At 33.6% G+C, this 26,258-nt stretch overlaps 1 protein-coding gene across 2 annotated transcripts in view; it reads right to left on the bottom strand.

Annotated features, from left to right (window-relative positions):
- LOC107688045 (SPARC (osteonectin), cwcv and kazal like domains proteoglycan 2) overlaps positions 1-22,770 on the bottom strand; it is a 30,139-nt gene extending 7,369 nt beyond the window's left edge. The window contains exons 1-3 of one of the 2 annotated variants that reach the window (XM_016485586.1): positions 22,525-22,770; positions 7,031-7,039; positions 6,847-6,892 (exon numbers count right to left, since the gene is read on the bottom strand). In XM_016485586.1, the coding sequence (XP_016341072.1) occupies positions 6,847-6,892; positions 7,031-7,039; positions 22,525-22,677 (208 nt within the window). In that variant the 5' untranslated portion in view covers positions 22,678-22,770. The remainder of the gene's footprint in view (positions 1-6,846; positions 6,893-7,030; positions 7,040-22,524) is intronic. The other variant, XM_016485587.1, reaches the window with a different exon arrangement.
- Positions 22,771-26,258: the final 3,488 nt, after the last annotated feature.

Genomic DNA, 26,258 nt, shown 5'->3' with positions numbered 1-26,258 from the left:
ATCTATCTATCTATCTATCTATCTATCTATCTATCTATCTATCTATCTATCTATCCTATTTAAAAACTGCACATTTTGCAACCCTGACATATAGACTCAGAAAACTAAAATAAGAATAATCGCATTTCACTTATGATGGATAAAGTAGCATTTGATTTTCATCTTGTATTGTTCTTCACCAGATGATCATGGAGCAGAGCTTTATAAGCCGGCGTATTTCCAGACGAACACACTTTGTGCATGTTAAAGAGCTGATGCAGCTGTCTGGATCTCAGAGATGCTGGATCAGATCCTGCTCTCAGAACCGGGCTGCGAGGAAATTGCGTTCAGCCCAGCTTTTGATGGGCTCATTGCCTGATTTGCATAATTCTATTAGCGAATCAGGAGCGAAAACAACCCGTGCCTGAAATGCGCGGCACTACCAGCAGCTGCAGTGAATTCCTCCTTACTATGTTCAGAAATCAGGAATAATGTTGATCAGATCACACTGTCCTTCCGCTACTGTCTCCTTATACATGTTACAGGAACGATGCTCTAAATAAAGCAAATTTTACAATCTCATCAAGCATTTTTATGGAAAATCTGTCTCTTTTATCAGTTTGTCATGGAATAGAAAAATAATTAAAGGTCCTGACCTCGGGCTTTTCATGTTTTCTCCCTGTTCTGCCAATCTAATAAATGTAACAAAAAGCACCGTGGTATTATCCTGGTGTTTTTTGAAAGTATATTGGAATGTAAATACTATGATAAATGCATATGGTACAGGGTTTACATATCTTTTAATCAATGAATTTCCATGTTATTTTCAGTTGTTTGTGATTGCTGATAAATTTACAATCAAAACACTTTAAAATTACATTGATGCAATGTTTAACCAACCTAGCAAATAACAAGTACATTTGTCAAATGTGCCTTTGTCTTTACTGGTTTTAATCAATATTTCTATTTAGCTTTAATTTATTTTGGTTTTGAGTAATTCTACTATTTCAAATGAGTTATTTCAGGTAGTTACCAAAACAACATTTTTTTAAATTACTGAAAATGACTTTTTAAAAGTTTTATTTTAGTTAACATTAACAATATAGAGGTATCTGTCATGTATATATCTAATAACGTAGATAAAGACTTTTAATGATTTTTAATGATCTGCACGTTAACTTCATCAAACATCATGATGGTTTACACTGATTACACTTTGTCTTGTGTGTAAAACATGTAAAGATTTGATACGCATTTGGACACCCAGATCTCATCGAGCACTTTTATGGAGAACAGAAATCCTGAATCTCTTTTCATCTGTCTCAGCACTGATTATGAATAATTCATAACTAGGAGAGAAGAAGAAGAAGGGATGGGGCTGGAAGCAGCATTTCAGCGGAGAATATGCCATCTGTTTTCTGTGTGATGATAAACCGATAAACAAGAGCGCAAACAAACAGCTACAGGCCAAAGACAGAACAACACCACACTAACATCTATTCCCGAGAGAAAACACAGAGAAAACATGTTTCCATACAAATATCAGCAATGACACTACAGGCGGCCACGACTGATGATTATTCAGATTAATAACTCATAAACAAACCGTGAACCTGACAGGATATTTCTGCAGAAAAACATTATGTATTATCATGCTGTTGTTGTTTGTCTTTTTCTTTTTTTTTCATATTATTCTTTGAAGTACACTAGAATGTAAATACTACATACTGGATACATTTATAAATCAAAATTCTTGAAAATTACATTGAGGAAATGTTCAACTAACCAATTATTTTAAGTTTAAATGTAAATTTTAAGTTTTAGTAATTTTGTTATGTGCTGTCTTTACTAGTTTTATTTAAATATTTCTATTTAGCTTTAATTTATTTCAATTTTAGTTTTATTAGTTTTAGCACTTTAATTTAAACTTTATTTCAGCTAGTTACAGGCAAAATTGTTATTTACTTTTTTAAAATGTGTTATAAGTGTTTCATCTAATATTTAGATTTTATTCTATTTATTATCTATTTATTATTTTAAAATGTGGAATATTATTTATTAATATTTTAAATAAAAACGTATTATTTATATATTTTATAAATATATTTTATTTTATTTTATAAATATATTTTATTTTATTTTATTTTCCATCTAAACTATTTTAAACTTTAAGGCTAGGATTTCTTAAACTTTACTATCTACTTAAAATAATTTAAAGGAAATTATATTCATATACAGAAGCATTTTTCAGCTGAAATATATATATATATATATATATGAAGAGTTCATTTGCAAAAACTGATAAACGCCACTTTATAAAAAAAAAGAGCTGATTGCCGAGCATTATTCTCCATATATAGCGTGATCTGAACCCTAAACACGTTTTGTCAAAAAAGCCGGTTTTGTCCACTTTCAAGGCATCGTGAGTTCACGTTTTACTGCAGAAGCCAACAAGTGCCATTGTTTCTGAACAGAAGCCGATAAGTCCTTTTTAGCGAATCAGCGCGCTGTATTCAGGTCAGGTGACAAGGCTACTTTCACTCTGAAAAGACGCGCTAGCTGAGAGGAGTTTCGTCAAATCTGACTAAAAGTGATCGAGGATCATTTCGACGAACTTGATGAACCTGTGATATCTTCTTCAGGGCGAAGAAGGAAAATAAAAGCTGAAACGTTTTCACGGAAGCTTGCAAAAGCAGCGCGTGTAATCACATCCATACAGTTTATGATCACAACAACAACAACGTTTGTCAGGCATCTACATTGTCATCTGAGGAGATTACAAAGATTAAACCAGTGTTTTTTTAAACTCTAAAACATGAAATGTGGAGTTACCTGCTTTTGCTATAAAACAAACTTTTAATATGTAAAAAAAAACATACTTTCAATTAACTTTAATTTTGTAAATTACCTGTATTTAAGTTATTATTACTTAATCAAAACAACCCAACTGCAGTTTGATTGATATTACTTGGAATGCGCAATAAAAAAAAAAAACGTGATTTCTGAAAAAAAAATCGTTTTTTGTAAATAAACTCCTCATATATTTACTACAGAAAATGTATGTCTTTTCCAGAATTGGAAATCACAGTTTTAAAATTGCACATTTTGCATGAATGTGAAACCCTGACATGCACATTAAAGTACTGTAATGTTATAATGTGATCTGACTGTACACTCTCACATATTCACATTAGGGGTGCAACGGTTCAACTTACTCACGGTTCAGCAAAGATACAAATAAAATAAACAGTTTTCAGGTTTTTTAGGTAGGTCTAACATAGTTTTTAGGTACAGAAATTGAATAAAGTAATCAAATGTAAAATTACATAGCATATTTGACTGTATAAATTAAAGATGAATCCTTATTAAAGTTACAAAAGTTATTCAGTCAAGAGCAGAGAGAGATTTCCGTGTTGTTGCTGTTTGATTCATATTAAGAAAGTGCTGTCACTTTAAGAGAACGCACTGATCCAGTGCACTGATACTGTACGTTCAGCCGGCTATGTCTGCTAGGATACTCACCAAGACGGCATTTTGACATAATTTTTGTGTGAATTTGTCCATTCAAACACAATACTTCACAGAGAGCTTAATATTTGCACGCATTCTGAGACGCGAGTTTGGTGTTCGGCGTCTTCTGGCTCATAAATGTTTAAACTGACAATGCTTAAATGAGTTTAGTTTAAACACAGATAGCAACGTGTGCTAACTCTAACAAACCATATTACAGATGCATTGTCAGATTTAAGTTGAACTGCGGTCCTAGTGCATGCCGAACCGTGTGTGGAGAACGGTACGGTTCGATTTTTTACCGAGAACCGTTGCACCCCTAATTCACACAGCACAGTCTCTCCATCATCACGGCTCTGCTGTGGGTTATTATTTCGGTCAAACCCCGTGAGGCGAGTAATGCCTGTGATTTCTCTCTGACCGTGTGCGTCATCACATCTCTCCCTCTGCACCGTCGCTCTCGCCTCGAAGCTAAGCTGGAGGTGTTTCCATGGAAACATGAGCGCGCTGCAATTCCTGCGCAATGATTTGTAGCACACTTACAAGCTACATAGATTTATGAGAGAGCCACAGAGAAAGAGGTGTAACGTGTCGAAGGTGTTTGATTTAACACAGGGCTCACACACTAAGCCACCAATCCGTCCACATTTACTCTTATTTTTTGGCGTTTTTATCTCATTCTGATTCCTAAAGGCTCACAATGACAACTAGAGATGATTAGATATGAAGATATCCCAAAGTAAAAAGATATTTTCACACCAACATGTGGCTGCACAAACATTCATGATGTTAAAACTAAAGCTGACGTTCATTTGGTGTGATCAGGTTTGGAAATAATAATGTGTTCAAATGATTAAGGCGTTTAGCAGTGATTTGTCACTGAATGAATCCACAGCTTTGACCGAATCAAAAGAATCAATGATTTAATGACTCATTCATAAAGACAGTGACTGGCTTAGTTTCTAAATGAATCAGCCGTTTGAATGAATCAAGTGAGACAATGATTCAGCGACTCATTCATAAAGACAAACACTTGCTTCATTTCTGAATGAATCAGCCACTTGAACGAATCAAGTGAGACAATGATTCAGTGACACATTCATAAAGACAGTAACTTGGTATAGTTTCTGAATGATTCAGCCATTTGAACGAATCAAGTGAGACAATGATTCAGCGACTCATTCATAAAAACAGTAACTTGGTTTAGTTTCTGAATTAATCAGCAGTTTGAACGAATTGAGTGAGCCAATGATTCAGTGAATCATTCATAAAGACAGTAACTTGGTTTAGTTTCTGAATTAATCAGCAGTTTGAACGAATTGAGTGAGCCAATGATTCAGTGAATCATTCATAAAGACAGTAACTTGGTTTAGTTTCTGAATTAATCAGCAGTTTGAACGAATTGAGTGAGCCAATGATTCAGTGAATCATTCATAAAGACAGTAACTTGGTTTAGTTTCTGAATGAATCAGCCCTTTGAACTAATTGAGTGAGCCAGTGATTCAGTGACTTCTTCATAAAGACACACACTTGCTTTATTTCTGAATGAAATCAGCTGCTTGAACGAATAAAGTGAGACAATGATTCAGTGAATCATTCATAAAACAGTAACTTGGTTTAGTTTCTGAATGAATCAGCTGTTTGAATGAATCAGTTTAATTAATGATTCAATGACTCACTTATTAAGACAGTGTCTCACTGCCTCCTACTGGTATTTTTTTGTTGCATATTTAGATAATCATATTTCATATTTCAATTTTTTATTTGTATTTTTGCTGAAACAAACAAAAAATGTTTAAAGCTACATTTTCATAAATATTCAATGCTTTATTCAACGCAATAATGACTTTAAATGATCTTTCGGTGTAATTTCTCAGCCCAAATTAATCAATGTAAACATTTGAATCACTTAACAGCTCTAGTTGAAACACTACTTTAGTGTAGACTCACACTAGAGCCAACCATAAATCAGTTCATTCGACCAGAGGCAGCTCCTGAATTAAATTATGCAAAGCTGCTCCTGTAAAAACCTCTGCGCTCTCGAACAAAAGCCCTTTCTGACCCACGATCTGATGTGTGTTGAGTCCCGCTGGCCCGGTAATTACTGCCACGTTAGACAGGATTTCAGACAGTAATGCATAATTGTCTGCAGGTCGTTAAGTCAATATGACAACACTAGTTTAGAGTCATTGGCCAGCAGCAGACACACATTCTCCAATAATAGAGCTTTTAGGAATTCAATATAGGCATGAAATATTCACTGTAAGCAGACGTGATTGCACACACATTCAAACAGAGCAGATGAATCCAAATGTCTGGGGATAAATATGAAAAATGCAGCCACCAGAAGCAAATCAGTATATTAGAATGATTTCTGAAGCATCATGTGACACTGAAGACTGGAGTAATGATGCTGAAAATTCAGCTTTGATCGCAGAAATAAATTACAGTTTAAAATATATTAAAATATAAAGCAGTTATTTTAAATAGTACAAATATTTCACAATTTTACTGCTTTTGCTGTATTTCAGATCAAATAATTGCAGGCTTGGTGAGCAGAAGAGATTTCTTTAAAAAACATTAAAAATCTTACTGTTCAAAAACGTTTGACTGAGAGTATGTTATTATAGTAAATTAAACCTAAAAAAAACTTCTTCATTACTTAAAATAAACAAACTGAAATAATATAAAATATAAAAGAAAACAAAAATATTAAAAAAAAAATTTAACTTTATCATTTCGTTTAACTTGGTGTATTAAAAACTGCATTAAAACTGAAATAAAAAATAATAAAAACTATGTACATATATATAAAAAAAAACTACAAAAACAACAAAATTACTAAGACTTTAAAATTAAAATCGAAAAAAAAAATATATATATAAAAACTAATTCAAAATATAAATAAAAACTACAATAGCATCTCAATGATAATGATAATCCTTCTCAACTTTACTTTTAATGTGCTAAAGACATTATCATTATTTATGGTCATGTGTCCCCAAAATTATTTTAATAAAAAAAAAAAAAAAAATTACATTTTGATCAAAAAGCTTATTTTTAGTACCATCAAGAACTGTTTTTGCATTATAATATTTTCATGACAATTTTCTCATTATTGTAATGTGAATGTGAATTAAAAAAATAATAATTTTTAATTGTAGTACAATTTTGCTTTGTATCAGCTTAAAGGCATTACAAAAAAACTTCAGTGATGTAAAAAGTATTTAGTTCATTATTATAAAAATAAAATAAGTATAAATACACAAGATTCATCTAGGCTTAATTTTCTCTGAGCAAAATATTATTTCTTATTTTTTCACTGATTTTGACGTGACATGACTTTGCGTTCCTCACTTTCATCAGAAGCCTGTGGACCTTCCAGCGAACGGATGTAGTCCTCCTGAAGAGAAACGCCAGAGAGAAATCATTATAATCAAACATATGTGACATAAAATAACACACATTCAAAATCAGGTATTTTATCCTGATCTAGACCGGAGGGTTGAAACACAGACGTCACACAAACACATTTACCAACCTCCACTTCCTTCAGCGGCGTGAAGCGGAAAGCAGGGATGAAGAAAGAGAGAGAAAATGAGATGTAGATTTAGAAACACATGAAAGAGGACAGCTCTGCGCTTTGCTTTTGCTAATTGTCATCTATTAATATGATCTGGGTGATTATGAGCCGAGGGATTTCACGCAGCAGACAGAGAGTTTCCGGGAATTACTTTTAAAAGATACTGATTCAGCAGCAGAGCAATTTATAGTGAAAAATCTTCAACTTTGCAACTCTGAACTCAGTCAAAATAAAAAATAAAATAAAATAAAATAAAATAAAATAAAATAAAATCTTACAATATTTCAAGGAATAGTTTAATAAAAAAAGGACATTCTGACATTACTCCTTATTAGAAATAATAATTTATCATAAATAAAATAAAATGTTACGGAAAAAAGATCTTTAACTTTGCCTCTCTGTTCATCTGCAACTCTGAAGTCAGTCAAAATTAAATTAAATTAAATTAGATTAAAAAACAGTAACAAAACTTACAATATTTCAAGGAATAGTTTAATCAAAAAAATACATTCTGACATTACAATATGAAATAATTATTTATCATAAAATAAAATAAAATGTTACAATATTTTAAGGAATCACTCAATCAAAAATTAACATGTTGTCATTATTTACTTATTATATCCTCATGTTATAATTGCTATTATATTGTTATGATTTATTATATCCTCATGTCATTATTGCTATTATATTGTTATGATTTATTATATCCTCATGTCATTCCAAACCTGTATGTTGTTATTTTTTTTATCTGTGAAACAATACAAAAGGCAAACGTTTGAAGACTCTTGACGCAGTTTTTTTCCCAATCAATGATCATTTCAAGCTACTAAAAGGACTGAACACATTTTAAAAGTATCGCAACAGTAGTTTTTTGTTTGTTTGTGTGTGTGGATATTAAATTAGAAAATAATAACAGGAATAATATACACAGAAAATCATAATAAATAATATATGTAATTAATGAAATTTTAAAAAACACACAAAAGATGAAAATATATATATTACAAACGGTTTGTTTAGAACTGATTAATATAGTTTACAGTGAGACCAGGACTTTGTAATGCTCTCTAGGAAGGTTTTTGTAGAAAGGCTCTCAGTCCCGCTGCAGATGCTCAGGGTTTTTCTCACACTGGAAAACTGTAGACGTGTAAGACGCAAGTTTGCCCTTCAGACTGAATCAGAAGCTGAAGAGCGAACAGAGAACGTGTCTTCAGACACACAGAGACTGACAGCAGCTCAGCTTCTCATTATAATGTTGTCGAGCTCCTGGAGCGAATCCGACTGGGAAGCTCTGCTGTGATTTAGTTCCAATGAAATTTGCATCCTAAACCACATCCACATTCGGCCGACACAATCCATCTGTGATTCTGTAGCGTTTAGGAGCCGCACTGTTCAATTAAGATGCAGACAAAGCCCTGGAGAATGAACAAAACGTAAAACAAACCAAACACAGACAGATTGAGGGGTTTTCAGTGGCTGCTGCCAATACTGATGTCCAGAGGTCACAAGATGTCCAAATATCTGCTGATTAGTCAGCCAGGTTTAGCTGGTCAGCATGACTCGGTTAGTTGCTGCTGGTAGATGCTGTAACTACATCATTATGCGGGTAAAAAGCTACTTTTTTCATTGACAGCCATTCAAAAACATAAGTTTATTCTGGCTAAAATTACTTTTTTACAACATAAAGTATTAGATTATAATATAGTAGATGTGGAAAAGGCGTGCATTTTAACTTGTCTGTTGCTTTTCACAATTTACAAAAAAAATTAGACCTAAATTTTAGATGTATGCATTTGAATTGCAAATAAAATTTGGATTACACAGTTGAAAATAAGAATAAATGTTATCAGAAAAGCTCATGTTCAAGTAACAATAAAAGAGACTGCCTCTTACTTTGAGGAACTTTAACTCTAAAATAAAATTAAATTAAAAAAATAAAAATAAAATAAAATAAAATAAAATAAAATAAAATAAAATAAAATTTCAAGGAATTGTACAATCAGAAATTACCATTCTGTCATTATTTACTCATTATTATATCCTCATTCATTCCAAATCTGTATATTAATTTAAATTAAACATGTTAGTTTTATCATAAACATAATAATAAACTTAACATAATTCATGATTTATCAGACATTTTGTCATTTTGCAAAAGGTATGATCATGCATTCTAAAAAAAATCATGGCATGGTTTATTAATAACCATTTGATTTTATTTAAATAATCATAATTTAATATAATCAAATAATTAATTTAAAATCATCAATAATTTTCAAAATACATTTTCATTGCTTAGGATCAGCATATATCCATAGATTGTGACAATTAAATTCATTTTGTTAAAAGGTATGAACAATGGTTAGCTGTGAAACAAGTAATATTTAATTAGATAAAATATATGAGATTGAAACTAATTGGAATTATTGATGATAAATATATACATTTTGGTTACAGTGTATTTAAAACATTCAGTTTATTAGTGCTATTACAGAAATCTATTACAACATGCATGACAAATATGCATGGCATTATATTTATTAGTTTGTTTATGTTAACACTGTGTAGCCTCTGCCCGTCAGCCTGTGATCTGTGAAGTGGGCAAGACTATGTTTTCCCCAAACGCTGCTCTCTGCAGTAAAGCTTTTGCTCTGGTTTCATTCCCAGAGAAGATAATATTTTCATAGCAGCTTTTGTGCAATTAGCTCTGCTCCAGAACCAAGTGAGTACATGCATCCTAAATTAAACATGACCTCAGAAGTCAGCTTCACTCGTAATTAATAGATGAAACATTAATAAGAAAAAAATTATTGGGCAAAACAGTCCATTTGAATTAAACTAAAATATTTCTTGACCCATGTTTTTTAGTATTTAATAAATTATATGTGACCCTGCAGCACAAAAGCAGTGTTAAGTCGCTGGGGTATATTTGTAGCAATAGCCAACAATACATTGTATGGGTCAAAATTATACATTTTTCTTTTATGCCAAAAAACATTAGGATATTAAGTAAAGATCATGTTCCATGAAGATATTTAGTAAATTTCCTACCGTAAATATATCCAAACTTAATTTTTGATTAGTAATATGCATTGCTAAGAACTTCATCTGAACAACTTTAAAGATGATTTTCTCAATATTTAGATTTTTTTGCACCCTCAGATTCCAGATTTTCAAATAGTTGTATCTCAGCCAAATATTGTCCTATCCTAACAAACCATACATCAATGGAAAGATTATTTATTCAGCTTTCATATGATGCATACATCTTAATTTCAAAAGATTGACCCTTATGACTGGTTTTGTGCTCCAGGGTCATGTATTTGTAATCAACCTTTTTTTTTTTTACTTTGTAAGAACTTTCTCAACATTTTTTACAAAGTGTTTTGCAATGCATTACAATTTACATTTGAAAAAAGTTTTATTTTATTTCAGCCAACATTTATTTTATTTCAAGTAATGAAAATGTTTTTATTTTAGATTATAATTCTATTTTTTTAAATAATGTATTTTTTTTTATTTTAGATTTTAATTTTAGTTTAAGTTTTAGTTAACTATAATAATCCTGATTTAGATTCAGGCATTTGGCAGACTTTTATATTTATTTGTATCTTTATTCTTATCATTGCATTCAATGTATATGTTTGATTAGTACATGCATTCACTGGGAATCGAACCCATGTCCTCGGCATTGCGAGCGCCATGATCTACTGTTTGAGCTACAGGAATGCAATGCACAAGCATACAAGTGATGCTACCTTAGAATTCGGCTGAAAGAAGTCTCAGATATCAGCGTTTGGCCAAATTCTACATACATGCTTTTGCATTGTAATGCACTCCAACAAAAAGTTGAAATGTATGCGTTTTGGAAAAGCCTGTCCTGAAATGCCTTAAAATGCTGTCTATACAGGCGGCTCACTGTGTTTTAGAACAGAGTAAAAGTGTGCATTGCATCCCTCTCTGAAACTCTGTCACACTTGCTACTCCAGAGTTTTTCACTCGCTTTCCCCATCTCTATTTTCTTTCTCTCTGTGCTCTCGCAGCGCTACTGACAGACACGGCCTGAGAAATAAAAGAGCTGCTGCTGCACCCTGTGAGAAATGCATTAAGGCTCTTCACAGACCGTGGTTTCATATCAGTCCAGCCATACGAGCCCCATGAAACTGGACATTTTCTTCAGTCGAGTGCATGTCTGACTCCTCCCGGGCAGAATCCACAACAACCTCCAGACTGCGGCTCTTATCGTGTGGCCAGAATAAACGGACATCACAGTTTGACGTTGCCAGCTGTACATTTAGATTCGCTTCCAGCTCTACAGGAGCAAGAGACTAGAAAACCGACTGCAGTCACTGTGCAGAACATCATCCTCACCATTCATATACAGTCTGTAATGTTAGTCAAGGTTTCAAGCACCAAAAACATGAATCGTAACTTGACATTTTACACAAAATTGGATTTAAATGCAAATGCAAAGATCTGCAAAAATGCAAAGATCAAAACTACACGACACAGAATTACACAATAATCACGTCATCAGGTATGACTTTGATAACACATACAAAGTTGTTCTGTCACGTTACCCCAAAAATCAAAACAGAAAAAAATTAATTTTATTTTGCATAAAGACAATACAATCTACTATTAGGACAGTTAAGAACTTTTTGAAATTCCAAGACAATTAAGTCTATATTTTCTTCATGCAAAATACTCTTTTTTTTTTTTGTTACTTGAAATAAAATAAATGTTAACCGAAATAAAATCAAATATAAAAAATATATATATTTCAGCTATTTGCCAAGGCAACATTTCGCATTTTAATTTAGATTAAGTTGATGTACTAAAAGTAAAATTGATTGAAATAAAAATTTATAAAAACTTTATAAACATACATATATATATATATATATATATATATATAAACAAAAACTATTAAAATGACAAAAACGCATGACAAAATTAATTAAAATGGAAAATAAAAAAATAAAAACTATTCAAAATATTAATAAAAAATTATAATAACCTGGTTCAGAGGATTCACCTTGGGCTAGGCGATATAATGAATATTAGCTATTTTATTACAGTATCTTTGCTGATCATATAAAATTAGGGAATATAACCATAGCAATGAAATTGACAACATTTTTTTAATTAAATTAAATAAAATCTGATACTGTATTTTAGCTATATCATCCAGCCCTGGATTCTCCTCATGATGATCACATCTGCTGTTCGTTATTACATAATGTAATGTTTCACATTCTCTTTTTATTTCTGTTTAATTCTACAGGAAACACCGGCTCTTCTCGTCCAACGCTTTCTCTTCAATAACAACCATCAAACTAAATCTGCTTCCAGGAGGTTCATCATTAAAATGAGAACAAAGACTTCTTCTAAAACATTTTTATCTCCAGCGGCCTCATCCTGAGAGTAATGTGTCTTTACCTCTAACACAAAGCACAAAGACTGTCTTCTCCCGCTGCGTCAGAGAAGACCTGAATTTAAAAGACTTCCGGAGAAAGGAGGAAGCGCTCTGAAGCCACGCGTTCACGTCAGCCGTGATTTACGATTCTTCAAAATACGCAGCACCTGGAGATCCGTCGGTGTCTCACGACTTCAGTCTGAGATCATATCGCCGCCTTAAATTATTCCCAGCTATCTGAAAGCTGATCTGACGCCTGAGAGGGTTTCAAATGAAGACTTTCAGATCTGAACGCTACACAAAATGCTTCACCGCATGAGACACTGCTCACAAAAACCCACAAGAAACAGACAAGAAAGGATTTCGCTGTCAAAAGAACAGCAGCTCAGTCCAGTGAAAAGACTGAATAATCCACCGCATGTTGACATCCCACATCAGATCTGACTTACAACAAATCAAAAAACTCCTTTACTCTGGGATGTGAACGTCTCGCTGCAAGTCTGTTAAAGTAAGTTAAACTACTGACATGTTTATATCCATCTACCTGAATAATAACACTGTTTTAATGGCTTTGCAACCAACTTGCTGAAAATATCCTCACTCTCAGTTCATCCCAGATCAGGATGAGTTTGTTTCTTCATCAGATTTGTAGAAATGTAGCACTGCATCAGTGTCTCACCAATGGACTCTCATTCTGACGGCACCCATTCACTGCAGAGCATCCATTGATGAGAGACTGATGCAATGCTACATTTCTACAAATCTGATGAAGAAACAAACTCATCCTAAACTCGGATGGCCTGAGGATGAGCACATTTTCAGCACATTTAAATTTTGGGGGGAACTATTCCTTAAAGCATGTTGAGGACCTCATACTAACAATGCATTGCCAAACATTCATGTATGCTCATTACATATATATCCAGTATGTTTTTGCATTTGAATTATATTTCCACATTATTTCCGGTTCTGTTACACAGCCAATATGCCAGATTTCTGCATTAATATTGCTGTCTGTTTCTAGAAATATTAACAAGCTGACACACACACACACACACATATATATATAAATCTGGCTGCTCAAAAGCAAAGCGGTTTCTTGCATATGCATGAATCTGAGAGTGTGTGTGACATTATGCTAATGTGTGTTGACAAACTAATGTGGATCACAGTGTGTGTGTGTAGGTGTGTGAGTGAGTGAGTGAGTGAGTGAGTGAGTGTGTGTGTGTTTACTATCCATTGCTTACTAAATGGTGCATTTCAGCTAACAATAACCCGTCTCTACGCACGAACATAATAAAAATCAACAGGCACAGTGAGATGAACAGACCTCCTGCTGTTCAACACCAATCCTGAAGTGCAATGACAACTACATTTGCACGTTTTCTGAAGTGAGTGCTGTTTGCACAATAAAACTCACTAGAAACTGCATATGTAGACTGTAAAAAAAAAAATTCAAAGTGTACAAAAAACAGATTATTGGAGTACATTTTATTAGAAAATACGGCAACACTTAATAAGGTCTCATTTGTAAACACTAGTTAAGGCATCAATGAACATGAACTAATAATGAAATAATATATATTCAACATTTATTAACATGTGTTAATGTTAGTTAATAATAATAGTTATGTTAGTTAACTGTCAATAACATAAGTTTTTATGACATTAAAAGTGCATTACTGTGTGTTTCTTGCCATTTCTTTTAATTTTAATAAGAAGAATTTAAATTATTTTAATTGCAATTAATTGTGAAATTTACTAACAATGTCTGAGTGAAAATTGTTTTTACACCTTTTTTTTGTGTAAAAAATATTGCTGATTTTGTTTTGTTTTTTAAGTAGCAAAACTAGAAAAAATCCCATAGTTGTTAAAGTCAGCGTGAAATTAAAACTCATCCTATTAATTTTCTAAACTCACGTTTCTGGACTTACTGTGAATGATTCATTAATGCACCATTTAGAAAATACCATGCATTGATATGAAATAACATGCATAATCTTTTATCAAAATGTATCAACCTATTTCACCTTTAAAGAACTTTCTGTTTTGACTGACATCATAAATTCATCTTACGTTGCAACCACCTGTCATACAGACACTTTTCATTGTCCAACCAAATCCTGACAGAAGCCTCAGTTTAACATTGTTTATTTGACTGAATACATTACTACAACAGGCATAAAATGTGCATAAAAATGCCAAAAACTTGCTTTAGTGTACATTATCTACACTATCTTCTGAAACCAGGACGCGGCCCTTTTAAAACATCCTTTAACCTGCGTCAGAGCAGCAAAAATTGTGGGCAGTGGAGGGCAGATGCATCGGCCACATTGCCCTGAGCGAGAGCAATTACCCACAATCCCCTGCTGTCTGACTGCAAGCATATGCAGAAGGACAAACACGGCTTGCGGCTCAACTCCTCAATGTCGTGCTGGTTTTATACAGCGTTTCTGAGAGCTGCAGACGGGTGAAAGACTCCTGATGATGAAACTTTAAAGGCCAGGTGCGGAGAGCAGATGCATCATTAAGAATTAAGCACAATCATGGCAGCCATGAAGCAAGAGTTTATGCATTTACATCCACATTAAGTTCCTGAACAAACCGGCATGCTGTAGATCTAATGAGCACACGAGTCTGGCTCTGAATAAATAAAATACACTCGGTTTGACAGCAAAATATGAATCACTAAATAAAAGAGCACAGAGAATGCCACTATTTCTGTATATAAATCACAATTACTTTGTGTTACAGGGTTTCACATGCACATTCTAAGTCTGTTTCTTTATTAGTTACACTGCTAAAAACAGAACTACAGTACTTTGGATCATTTTATGTCAGTATCTGCTCTACTGTTGTAAAGATCTCATTGATTTACATTATAAGCATCAGAATTTTATCATATAAATATCAGCATCTGCACCAAATTACATATTTTTAAATAAAATTTAGCTGTTTTCCCCCCATATTCTCATTATGTTACACTATATGAGCCATAAAAAGTCAGAAGTTTCATTTAAAAAATGTGATTTGTTGGACTATTATTTCATATGTCAGGATTTATGTCAGTATTAATAAAATCAAATGTTGCATCTGTTAACATTATTTAATGAACCTGATCTAACATGAACTATTTTCAACAAAGATTAATAAACACTGTAAAAATGTATTGCTAGTTAATGCATGCATTGCACGGTTGCACCTTATTATAAAGTGATACCATTAAAACACTAGCAACACCTGAGACATCTCTACGGTTGCCATAACAACTAAAAGATAAGACCATCCACTGTCTCTGACAGCTACAAGATTTCTGTTCTTATAATGTGTCCTGAATGTAAAATAAACCCCCAGTTACCAGTAAAGTTTTCAGGAGAGCAATTACACACAGCTTTGCATGCACAAGAAATTTGCATAAATCCCAGCAAAGCTCAAGCCACACCCACTTCCTGAACTGCTTACCATATATGGGCAAAATGTAAGCCAGGGTCATTTTTAAGCCTAGATTCCAAAACATACTACAAAATATCACTGACTCTTCATCATGGGTGAGGCCGGTTGAGTCTACCTTTGGGACCAACACGTACTCCAGCAATGAAATGTTTAGCAGTAAACAGAAGAAGAACACAACATATGCTGTGCTTTTGAGCAGGGATATCAGTTTATAACAGATGCCACATCAGAACATATTCATAAACAACACAATTAGGACACAAAGAGCAACGTGATCCAGGAATGATTCAGCAGACACAAAAAGACAATCAGGCTTTAAGAAATTACTCACTTTAGCAGTCGAGTTTCTCATTAACACACACAAAACCCAAGAGCACAGACTCTGAAGCAGAGACACGTCAGCGGAAAACCAAGAAACATGGGCTTCTGTGTCTCTATCAGTGTGCACACTTTTCTCTTTCATATTCCACAACAGTTAAAGTGGCTATTAAAATAGCTCTTTCAATTCATAAGCTGGAATCTGAATTGTTCACAGATGGCATTTACAGATCTATAAACCTTCACAAACTTTCAAACAAGCCTTTGCCAAGCCAACATTCAAAGATTATATTTTCAAACCTTTCTAGTTAAAAAATTACAATTGCTACATGAATTTCTTTGATTTTCAATTCATTTTAATATGACCTGCTAACATTCCAATTCAAAATGCAATTTTTCTGTTTCTGTTACATTCACATTTATACTTATTCATTTCATAGATGCTTTTATATAAAGAGACTTCCGAATGAGCAATACGAACCCAAACGTTTCACCCAGGGTTTCTGCAGGTAAATGTAAGACTTTTAAGACCTTTGTAAGACCAAAAGAAAACTTAAAGAAAAATTTGAAAGGAACACAGTGTGTCAATCTGGTTTCTACATGTAAATGTCTTGTATCAGCAATGCTTCAAAGTTTGATAACACTACTGTCATTAGATACTCATTACTTTTTAATTCATTTCACAAAAACTCTAGAATATGGAAATAACATTTACTGTATCTTCTGATCTCACTGTAAAAATGTGCTGTTCTTCCTCAGCATTTTTGTCTTGTTTTTCAGTACAAATGTTTAAAGATTCTTAAATCAAGATACATGTACTTCTCTTGTTTCCTGATAGAAGTCTTGTTTTATGAGCAATTGTTCAAAATAAAGTTTTTATAACTAAAACGAGAACAAATATCTGTAAATGTGGAATTTATTTGATTTTTCTGAACCCATTGGCAGCGATTTGTTCTTGTTTTAATCATTAACTCGCTTCATTTTGAACAATTTCTCATAAAACAAGACTTCTTATTTTGTCATTTTGCTTCTGAAGTACATGTATCTTGATTTAAGAATCTTTGTACAGATGCTGAGAAGATGCAACATTAAATGCCATGATTTTATGAATTTAAGACTTTCTGCTCTGATTCAAAACCTTTTTAGGCCTTAAATTGTGGAAAATCAAATTAAGACTAAGACCAGCAGAAAGCCTGTCATTTTAATATTAAATGATGCATAACCTTGTTCATCTTCATCCAATCAGTTGCTTCTATGTAAAATAATTCTCAAACTGTATACATTTTTCCTTAGATATTCTGTTTCACTCAGAAATACGCCACGTTACAGAAGCAAAATAGGCTGCAAACGTCAGGTTAACATCTCAGATTAACTGCAAACTCGTGCACTTGACGAGTTCTCTCAGCTTGCTGTACGGCATCAGCAACACCACAATATTATCATTCAAAAACTCATTTACAAACAAAAACAACCATCTGTGCAAGACGCTACATTGAAATCTGTCTGAAACATGACTGCAAGATAACACGATTCTTCTGGGCATAACTGATCGTGATGAGACGCTGCTTTCCTAACGACTGTCTCAGGAGTAGTGCTGTTATTAATAACAATGATGCCACGCTGCAGAGCTATTAATCAATCACTGCTTCAGTGAGCAGATATTAGTACTCAGTCTGCACCGTAACGTTTGAGTGACACTTAACTTCAGCAGCTGCAGCTAATTGTGCTGGAATCTGTTCTGAAGTTTGAGATTTGCATTGCATTCTGCAAAATCAGGAGATAACGTGACAGAAGCATCAGCTGCTTATGGAGTCGACTTTCCCTCAGTGCATCACCTGAAGCAGACAGATTTCAAAATACTGTTGCATTTCTAGTATGGTATAATATAGTATAGTATAGTACACAGGGTCCAAAATTAGCATGCAGCAAGCACAAAATGCAAATCAAACTGGCTTTGGCTTGTAGGGTAAATAAAACCGAGTGACTGGTAAACTGCAATATTACATGGTTTAAATCAAATTGTAAGAATAACATCTGACTGTCACTGATGTAAGAGACACGTGTTGTCACTAAATCTACTGAAATTTATTATCAGAAGCTTATCTAGAATGCCTGAAGCTTTTATTCTTCAGACATCCATGTGGTGACATGAGGAATATTCCTCATACACCTTTAAAATATAAATATATATATTTTTAATAACATAGCATAATGTTAAACAAATGTAAAACAAAACATAACGTAACATAAAACAGCATAACATAAAAAACAACAAAACATATCAAAACGTAACAAAATATAAAGGAACACAACATGAAATATAACAAAACAACATAACGTAACAAAATGACATAGCATCAAACAACATAAAATACAACAAAACAATGTAATGTGAAACAATGTAACAAAAGAGCATAAAACAACATAACGTAACAAAACAAAACAACATAAAACGTAACATAAAATAGCATGACATAAAATAAAACAACATAAAACATAATATAACACAACATATCAAAACAACAAAACTAAACGTAACAAAGCAACATAACGTAAAACACCATAACAACACAAAACATAGCATAAAACAGCACAATGTAACAAAATGACACAACATTAAACGTAACATTTTGTATCAGTTTTTTTACATCTGCAGGATGTTGCAAGGAAACAAGAGCTTGATCACATAACTGTAAGATAAATGCATGAATAATCAATCATACAAAATACAGTTTCATGGCTGGTAAGAATTACTTAATTCACCTGCCACTGGCAGTGTGGCAAAAACTTCATTTTGAACCCTGACAGTAACAAACAGTTTATCAAAAAGTAAAACGCAACAAGCCCATGTGTTCAAATACTCATCCTGAGCTGTGACAAGTCTTTTGGAAATGTGTTCTGTACTAACAAACACAATGAGACGAGAAGCACTACTGTAAAGAAGAGCAGCCTGAGGCTCATAGACTGTGTTTACAGGGTCAGGAGTGTGAATTAACATGTCACACAGAAGCATTAATCACACACATACATCTCTTGACTGGCATACGGTAAGTGCGATGACTGTATCACAATGCGTCAGCTCATAATTTACATTATAACACTCCAGTTTTCACCTCTGACCAGCGTGAAAGTTGAGAAAGATTGAACAGAAAGATGTCGCGTGAGATTCATTTACACAACATTCATCATGCGCCAACATATCATTGTGTATTCAGCTCTCCAGAATGTCGGATAGTATTTTAGGAAGCGAAATAAATGAGCCCTCTTGTATCTTTGTCACTTTAACTTTGTTTTTTTTTCGGTATTTGCGCACAAGTGAGTTCAAAGGTAAATATGCTTGATGAATTGTTCACATTAAGATCATAAACATGCAAACAAGTAGTTAACTAAAAAAAATGAACAGGCCATCCAAGATTATGATGATCAGATTTGTAGAAATGTAGCACTGCATCAGTGTCTCATCAATGGATGCTCTGCAGTGAATGGGTGCCGTCAGAATGAGAGTCCAAACAGCTGATAAAAACATCACAATAATCCACAAGTAATCCACAGCACTCCAGTCCATCAGTTAACATCTGGAGAAGACAAAAGCTGAAACTAATCCAGCATTAAGACGCTTTTAACTAAAATACCATAGAGTCCATAATCCATAATAACGCTTCCTCCAGTGAAAAAGTGCATCTGCTGTTGTCTCTCACATCAAAATCCAGCCACATATGTGTTTAGAGCTGTTTAAACGCTGCTTGATCTGTGCATATTTCTCTCCTGACTCACACCAGAACAGTTTTTCACTGGAGGAAGTGTTATTATGGATTATGGACTCTATGGTATTTTAGTTAAAAGCGTCTTAATGCTGGATTAGTTTCAGCTTTTGTCTTCTCCAGATGTTAACTGATGGACTGGAGTGCTGTGGATTACTTGTGGATTATTGTGATGTTTTTATCAGCTGTTTGGACTCTCATTCTGACGGCACCCATTCACTGCAGAGCATCCATTGCTGAGACACTGATGCAGTGCTACATTTCTACAAATCTGATGAAGAAACAAACTCATCCTGATCGTGGATGACCTGAATTTCATACTTTCTTGTCTTTAGGCTCTATAGATTCAAATGGTGCTCAGCAACTATATAAACAAGCCTGAACGTAGTCAGAATGAGTCAGAAATGAGTTGATTTTTGATTTTAGACAAGCGTGGAGCCGAATAAGATATTAAAACCTGTAGTGTGTCAATGACAGAACCATAACGCAGTCCTCCAGTTAACCAATCACACCGCTGCTAACCTGATGAGGTTACCCGAGAACAACTACACAGCCCAAACCAAAACTCTTGCTCTAAAAACACGCACACACAATCTCTGTCACCTGAGTCAGTCCTGCGCTGACGGACGGTTCCCAAGCTGTCTTTCTCTCAAATAAATAAATAAACAAAACGCACAATGTCTGTCTCTGTAGCTCTAACTCATCCAGACAGCAGGGCCTCGGGGAGCAGACCAGACTTCAGCTGTCATTTCTCACCAGCTCTCGCTCGTTTCTCACTCTTTCTCGTCCTAACAGCGTGATGGAGATGAGCTGGGATCATGTGTGGAAAAGAGCAGGGAATGTTTCCTCGCTGATCCGGCAAAAAAATCATTTTCAGAGTAATGACTGAAGGCTACACTGTAAAAACAAATACGTAAAATTTCCGGTAAAAAACCAGCAGCTGTGGATGGCGGAATTTTAGCGTAAAAAATACGGTAGCAACATTTTAGGTTTTACAGGTTTTAACTTAAATTTATAATTCTGGGAATGTCAATTTACGGTTATTCACTGTAAATTATACGGTCTTTTTCACTTCCAAAAACGGTATACTACCGTAAAATTACATGTAATGTCCAATACAGTTTTTCATCGTATATAGTAGGGGAATTTACCATTAACAGTTTAACAGGTTTTTACTGTAGCATATTTACAGTCTTTTACCATTAAATTCACGGTCATTTTTTACAGTGTAGACCATAAATTCAGTGTGTTTATTAACATACATTACTTTTGCAAAAACAAAGTTACCTGTATATATTTTCACCGTTTTTTCTAAACTGAATTGAATTGATCACCTTGAATGATGTTGAGGTGATCTTCATAATGTTATTGTCATATTTTTATTTATTAGTTTAGTTTATTTAGTTTTAGATATTTTAGTTCTTCAACTGAAACGAACATTTTAAATGTTGCCTTGGCAATTAGCTGAAATAAAATAAGTCTAAGTGTTTTTATGTCACGTTAACATTTATTTCAAGTAACAAAAACTTTTTTATGGTTTTAACCCTGATCAGAACTCTAAATGTAACTCTATGGATTAAAGTTAGAGATGCACGGACATTTAAATTCTGGTCCAATGACTATTGGCATGTTATGTGCAATAATTAGTTAATATTAAAAATGCATAACATTAAAAACTAAAAATCAATAGTTTTTAATGCTACATCAGCATTTAGGCATCACAACACTATTATGTACAATTTGAAAGATGGACAAATCTGTTCTAATGGAAAAGTAACATTTAAAGTATTTTTGTCAATATAAATTTAAGGTACTGTAGATGCATGAGTAATTCCTAAGTAAAAATATGTGGGTCCATGTTTCAAATCGATATATTTTGTGCATCTCTAATCAAAGACTAAAATAATTATGGGAACATCAAAGCAACACATTGGGAGACAAGACTGCTATTTGTGGATGGATGGATGGATGGATGGATGGATGGATGGATAGATAGAATAAAAATCCCTTTCATTCTGAAGTTTGCATTGCAGCAGAATAGCAGACCGAGGCTAATTTTCACAATGTCTATATCTCAGTAACTCTGTACATCAGGTTTTCTCTTTTTGCTCTTCAACATCGATAAATTCAACATTTAAAAAAAAAAAATCGTCCTCAAAAACTCAATATGACACACTGATTTATTGTTTTAATTTTTATACTTGATTTATCAGTTTGACATTTTTCTGACAGCCTAAATAGTATCATAAATACGCATGTTTTGGCATTTGCTCCACAAAAAAAAAAAAAAAAAAAAACTAAAATCAGTGCCAATGGTTTCCGTTGTGACAACATGCCCCGCTGTCAGTAACGGTGGAAACGTTCAATACCATGACTTTTTAAGATATTTGTCGATACAGAAAACTGTATTTAAAAATACACCTTTAGTTCAGTCAGATTATTTGTTCGGTTATAATTTAAACAAATAATCGCGAGCGCTGTAAAGCGGCTAAACTCACGTCTCTGAAGCGGCTCCAGTGTTTGACGGTGCGGCTGTACCGGTGGACGGCTGAGAGCCACTGCTGCTCGGTCTCCTGCGCTTCTCTCGCGCCGGTCAGAGACGCGCTCAGCGTCGCGAGCAGCAGCTGAACAACGCATAAACCTCGCATCATGAGCAGCTTCTCACGAGTTAACACGACGGAGAACCGAGGCGACGGTTTGATCTCTGCTCGGGTGACTGAAGAGAGAGAGAGAGAGAGAGTGTGTGTGTGTGTGTGTGTGTGAGTGTGTGTGTGCGCGCATATGAGAGAGAGAGAGAGAGAGAGAGAGAGCTGAGTCAACAGCATCTGACCTCTCTCTCTCTCTCTCTCTCTCTCTCTCTAGCTATGTTTCCATCACCCTATTTTAATGCGCATTTTGAAGTATCGCATGAGAAACGAGGGATGGAAACGCCAAATTTCGAATAAAAATCCCTTAATAAGCAGAAAAGTTTTTACGCTCGCTTGAGGTGGTTTTTGACTTGTGCGAAAAAGGGTTGATGCGAATAATGGTAGATGGACAGTATTGGAGGTAATGCATTACAAGTAACGCGAGTTACGTAATCAGATTACTTTTACGTAACTAGTAAAGTAACTCATTACTTTTTCATTTAGAAGGAAATATCGGAGTTACTTTTTAAAATAAGTAACTCCAGTTACTTTGTTTCCATGTATTGTAACGTTATAACTACACAACTCAATATTACATAGTTCTTTGTAACGTGTTTTCAGCAATATATTTCTAACATTTACAATGTGTTTAGAAATAATTCTTTGAATTGCCTATACACTGACATTTGATGCCTCTGATTGTCCATTGTGTTCAAAAAAAATCAACAGACATGTCTGTGATTGGCTACATTGCTCAACGCTGCAAAAGATGTTGAAATAGAAACCGATCTCCAGAGCGCAAACCATAAACTACTGGATTGTTTGCTAAATCTGTCATTACAGCATTAAATGAGGGTGCTATTGATTTCGTTTGAGGGTGTTTAGCACCCTCATAGAACCACGCCTGTCTTCTGGACGCTGTGATGAACAAAAAGTACAATTAACAGCATTTAGCCAATATGAAATTGCAATTTGTTACATTATCAATAGCCCCTTTCCCACATACAGACTTTACCGGTAAATTACCGTTAAGAGATCATGTTTGAAGGGAGAAAAACCATGCTTCCACTTCACCAAACAGATCTCTCTCTTCCTCTACTACCTCACCGGGATTTAAGCTAGAGGAGGAGAGCAACTTAAGAGTCCCTAGAGGACAGGAGTAGTACTACAACCTACTAAAACCATAGTAACAGAACTATGGACTGTTACAACCCCTCCATGAGTACAAGCCATTTAGAGGTCATTTCCGGTTAAAGACGTCACAGAATTTACCGGTATTTTGAAACTGATGTGTGAATGGTGCTTTACCGGTTCAAATACGGAACGTCGTTGCCTGTGTGAACAGAGCATTTTTGTATTTACTGGTAAAGTCGTTCCGGTAATTTTATGGCAATGTACAGGTATTACTGTGTGAATGGGGCTTTACTGTCACTTTTGATCAGATCAATTCGATTTGTCATCAATTAATGCTGACATTTAGGAAATAGTGTCTTTTACTGGATTAAAAATGCACAAAAAATAGCATGATATTATCATTTTTAGACATTTACCATAGTAATCTCATGGTGTTCTTTACCTTTATAGGATATGAATATGGTAAACATTCGAAAAAAGTCCAAACCTCGCATTTATTTGGTCACAAACACAGTAAAAACTGTAAAATATGTGAAATACGGTAAATTTTCAGCACCCCAGTCTTCAGTGTTACATGATCCTTCAAAAATCACACTAAAAATATATTTTAAAACATATTCACGTAGCAAACAGTTATTTTAGATTGTAATAATATTTCATTTACATTTACATTACATTTAGACATTTAGCAGACGCTTTTTTCCAAAGCGACTTACAAATGAGGACAATAAAAGCAATCAAAACTAACAAAAGAGCAATGATACGCAAGTGCTATAACAAGTCTCAGTTAGCTTAACGCAGTACACGTAGCAAGCGTTTTTTAAATAATATAATAAATAAAAAGAAAACAGATAGAATAGAAAAAGAATAGAGCAAGCTAGTGTTAGAGGTCTTTTTTGCTATAAACATTTACCGAATGTACATATTACTATATAATTTTTTTCTTTTGAGATAACTATTTTTTTCTATTGATAGCCCTAGTTGTTAACAGTAACAAAAGAGTGTTATATAATTGTATTATGAAAATATAAGTTTATCTCCTTTCTTGCAGTGTACATGTTGAAAGGTTTCCTTGCCACTGTTGCTTTTATCTATTATTATCCATCTATTATTTATTTATTCATTCATATTATTATTATTATTTAGTCATATTTCTAATATAAATAAATCTTCTTAAAGATGTTAAGACTTAGGGACACAAATGGCACCTGTTATGACAAATGACCCAGTACCACAAAAATTACCCAAACATGGTACTTCAAAAAATACCATGATATTACCATTCGACATCTCCAAAAACATGGTATTTTAGTTGTTTTGTAATAATTCGGGGTATTAACAGTCTCATGCATCACAGAAACAGATTCATATTCTAAAAATATAAGAAATTCTAAAGTGGAATACTCCAGAGATTATGCTAATGAGCATATGAGGATTCAATAATCCCATAACACAACTTTTATCTCACAATTCAGACTTGTTCTCATATTTCTGAAGAAGAAAGCAAGCATCGCAAAATATATAATCTCAGAATTGCAAGATTCATAAAGTCAGAATTATGAGATATGAAGTCAGAATTAGGAGAATTTACTTTAATTCTTTAATCAGAATTTCTGAATTGCGAAATATAAACTCAGAGTTGTGAGACAAAGAATTCAGACTTTTTTGTACATTTACTTTTTGTTTTGTTTTTTTTCAAAATTGTCAAATAATCCTGTTTTTTTTTTTTTTTGTACATCAAACTCTTTCCAGCTGCACAAAACGTACAATTTGTAAAAAGTGTATTTAGAAACATGTTTATAATCCCATGTTTAAAAAATAAACCTGACTGCCGTGAAGGAATAACTTCATGAAAATAAGAAAAGCATCAAATTAAACAAAAGCAACCCAGCAAGGTTTTACTCTTTTATACTAATGTGCAATAAATCCACAATACTATATTTCAACTCACCAGCAGTGTTGGGGGTAACGCATTACAAGTACCGTGAGTTATGTAATCAGATTACTTTTTTCAAGTAACTAGTAAAGTAACGCATTACTTTTTAATTTACAAGAGAATATCCGAGTTACTTTTTCAAATAAGTAACGCAAGTTCCTTTTTTTTTTTCAATGTATTGATTGACAGCTCTGGTGTTGCCATGGTGACAGAAATCAGAAGATGTTACTGTAGTTCTAAAATAAATATGAATATGCATTAATTCATCTCACTCACAAAAACAAAAAAACACAGATTCAGTATTCCTCAAAATGAATAAAAACAATGCAACTCAGAATATGACGCAAACCTGCAATAATTAAATGTTAAACAACACAAATATGCTTTATGTATTTAATCCCATTCTATTAACTTCTGACCTTCGATGATCCAGTTCAACCGTACTAATAAGCACAAATTACTCTAGACAAACATTTGTGTGTCTTTGATTGCTGAAGTGTGTTGAAATTTCTTCTTCTGCATTCTACTGTACGGA

This window comes from Sinocyclocheilus anshuiensis, unplaced genomic scaffold (genome assembly GCF_001515605.1).
Source record: "Sinocyclocheilus anshuiensis isolate Anshui unplaced genomic scaffold, SAMN03320099.WGS_v1.1 scaffold241, whole genome shotgun sequence".
NCBI lineage: Eukaryota > Metazoa > Chordata > Actinopteri > Cypriniformes > Cyprinidae > Sinocyclocheilus > Sinocyclocheilus anshuiensis.
Note: the sequence above shows the minus strand (reverse complement) of the source record. Positions and strands in the feature narration are given on the sequence as shown.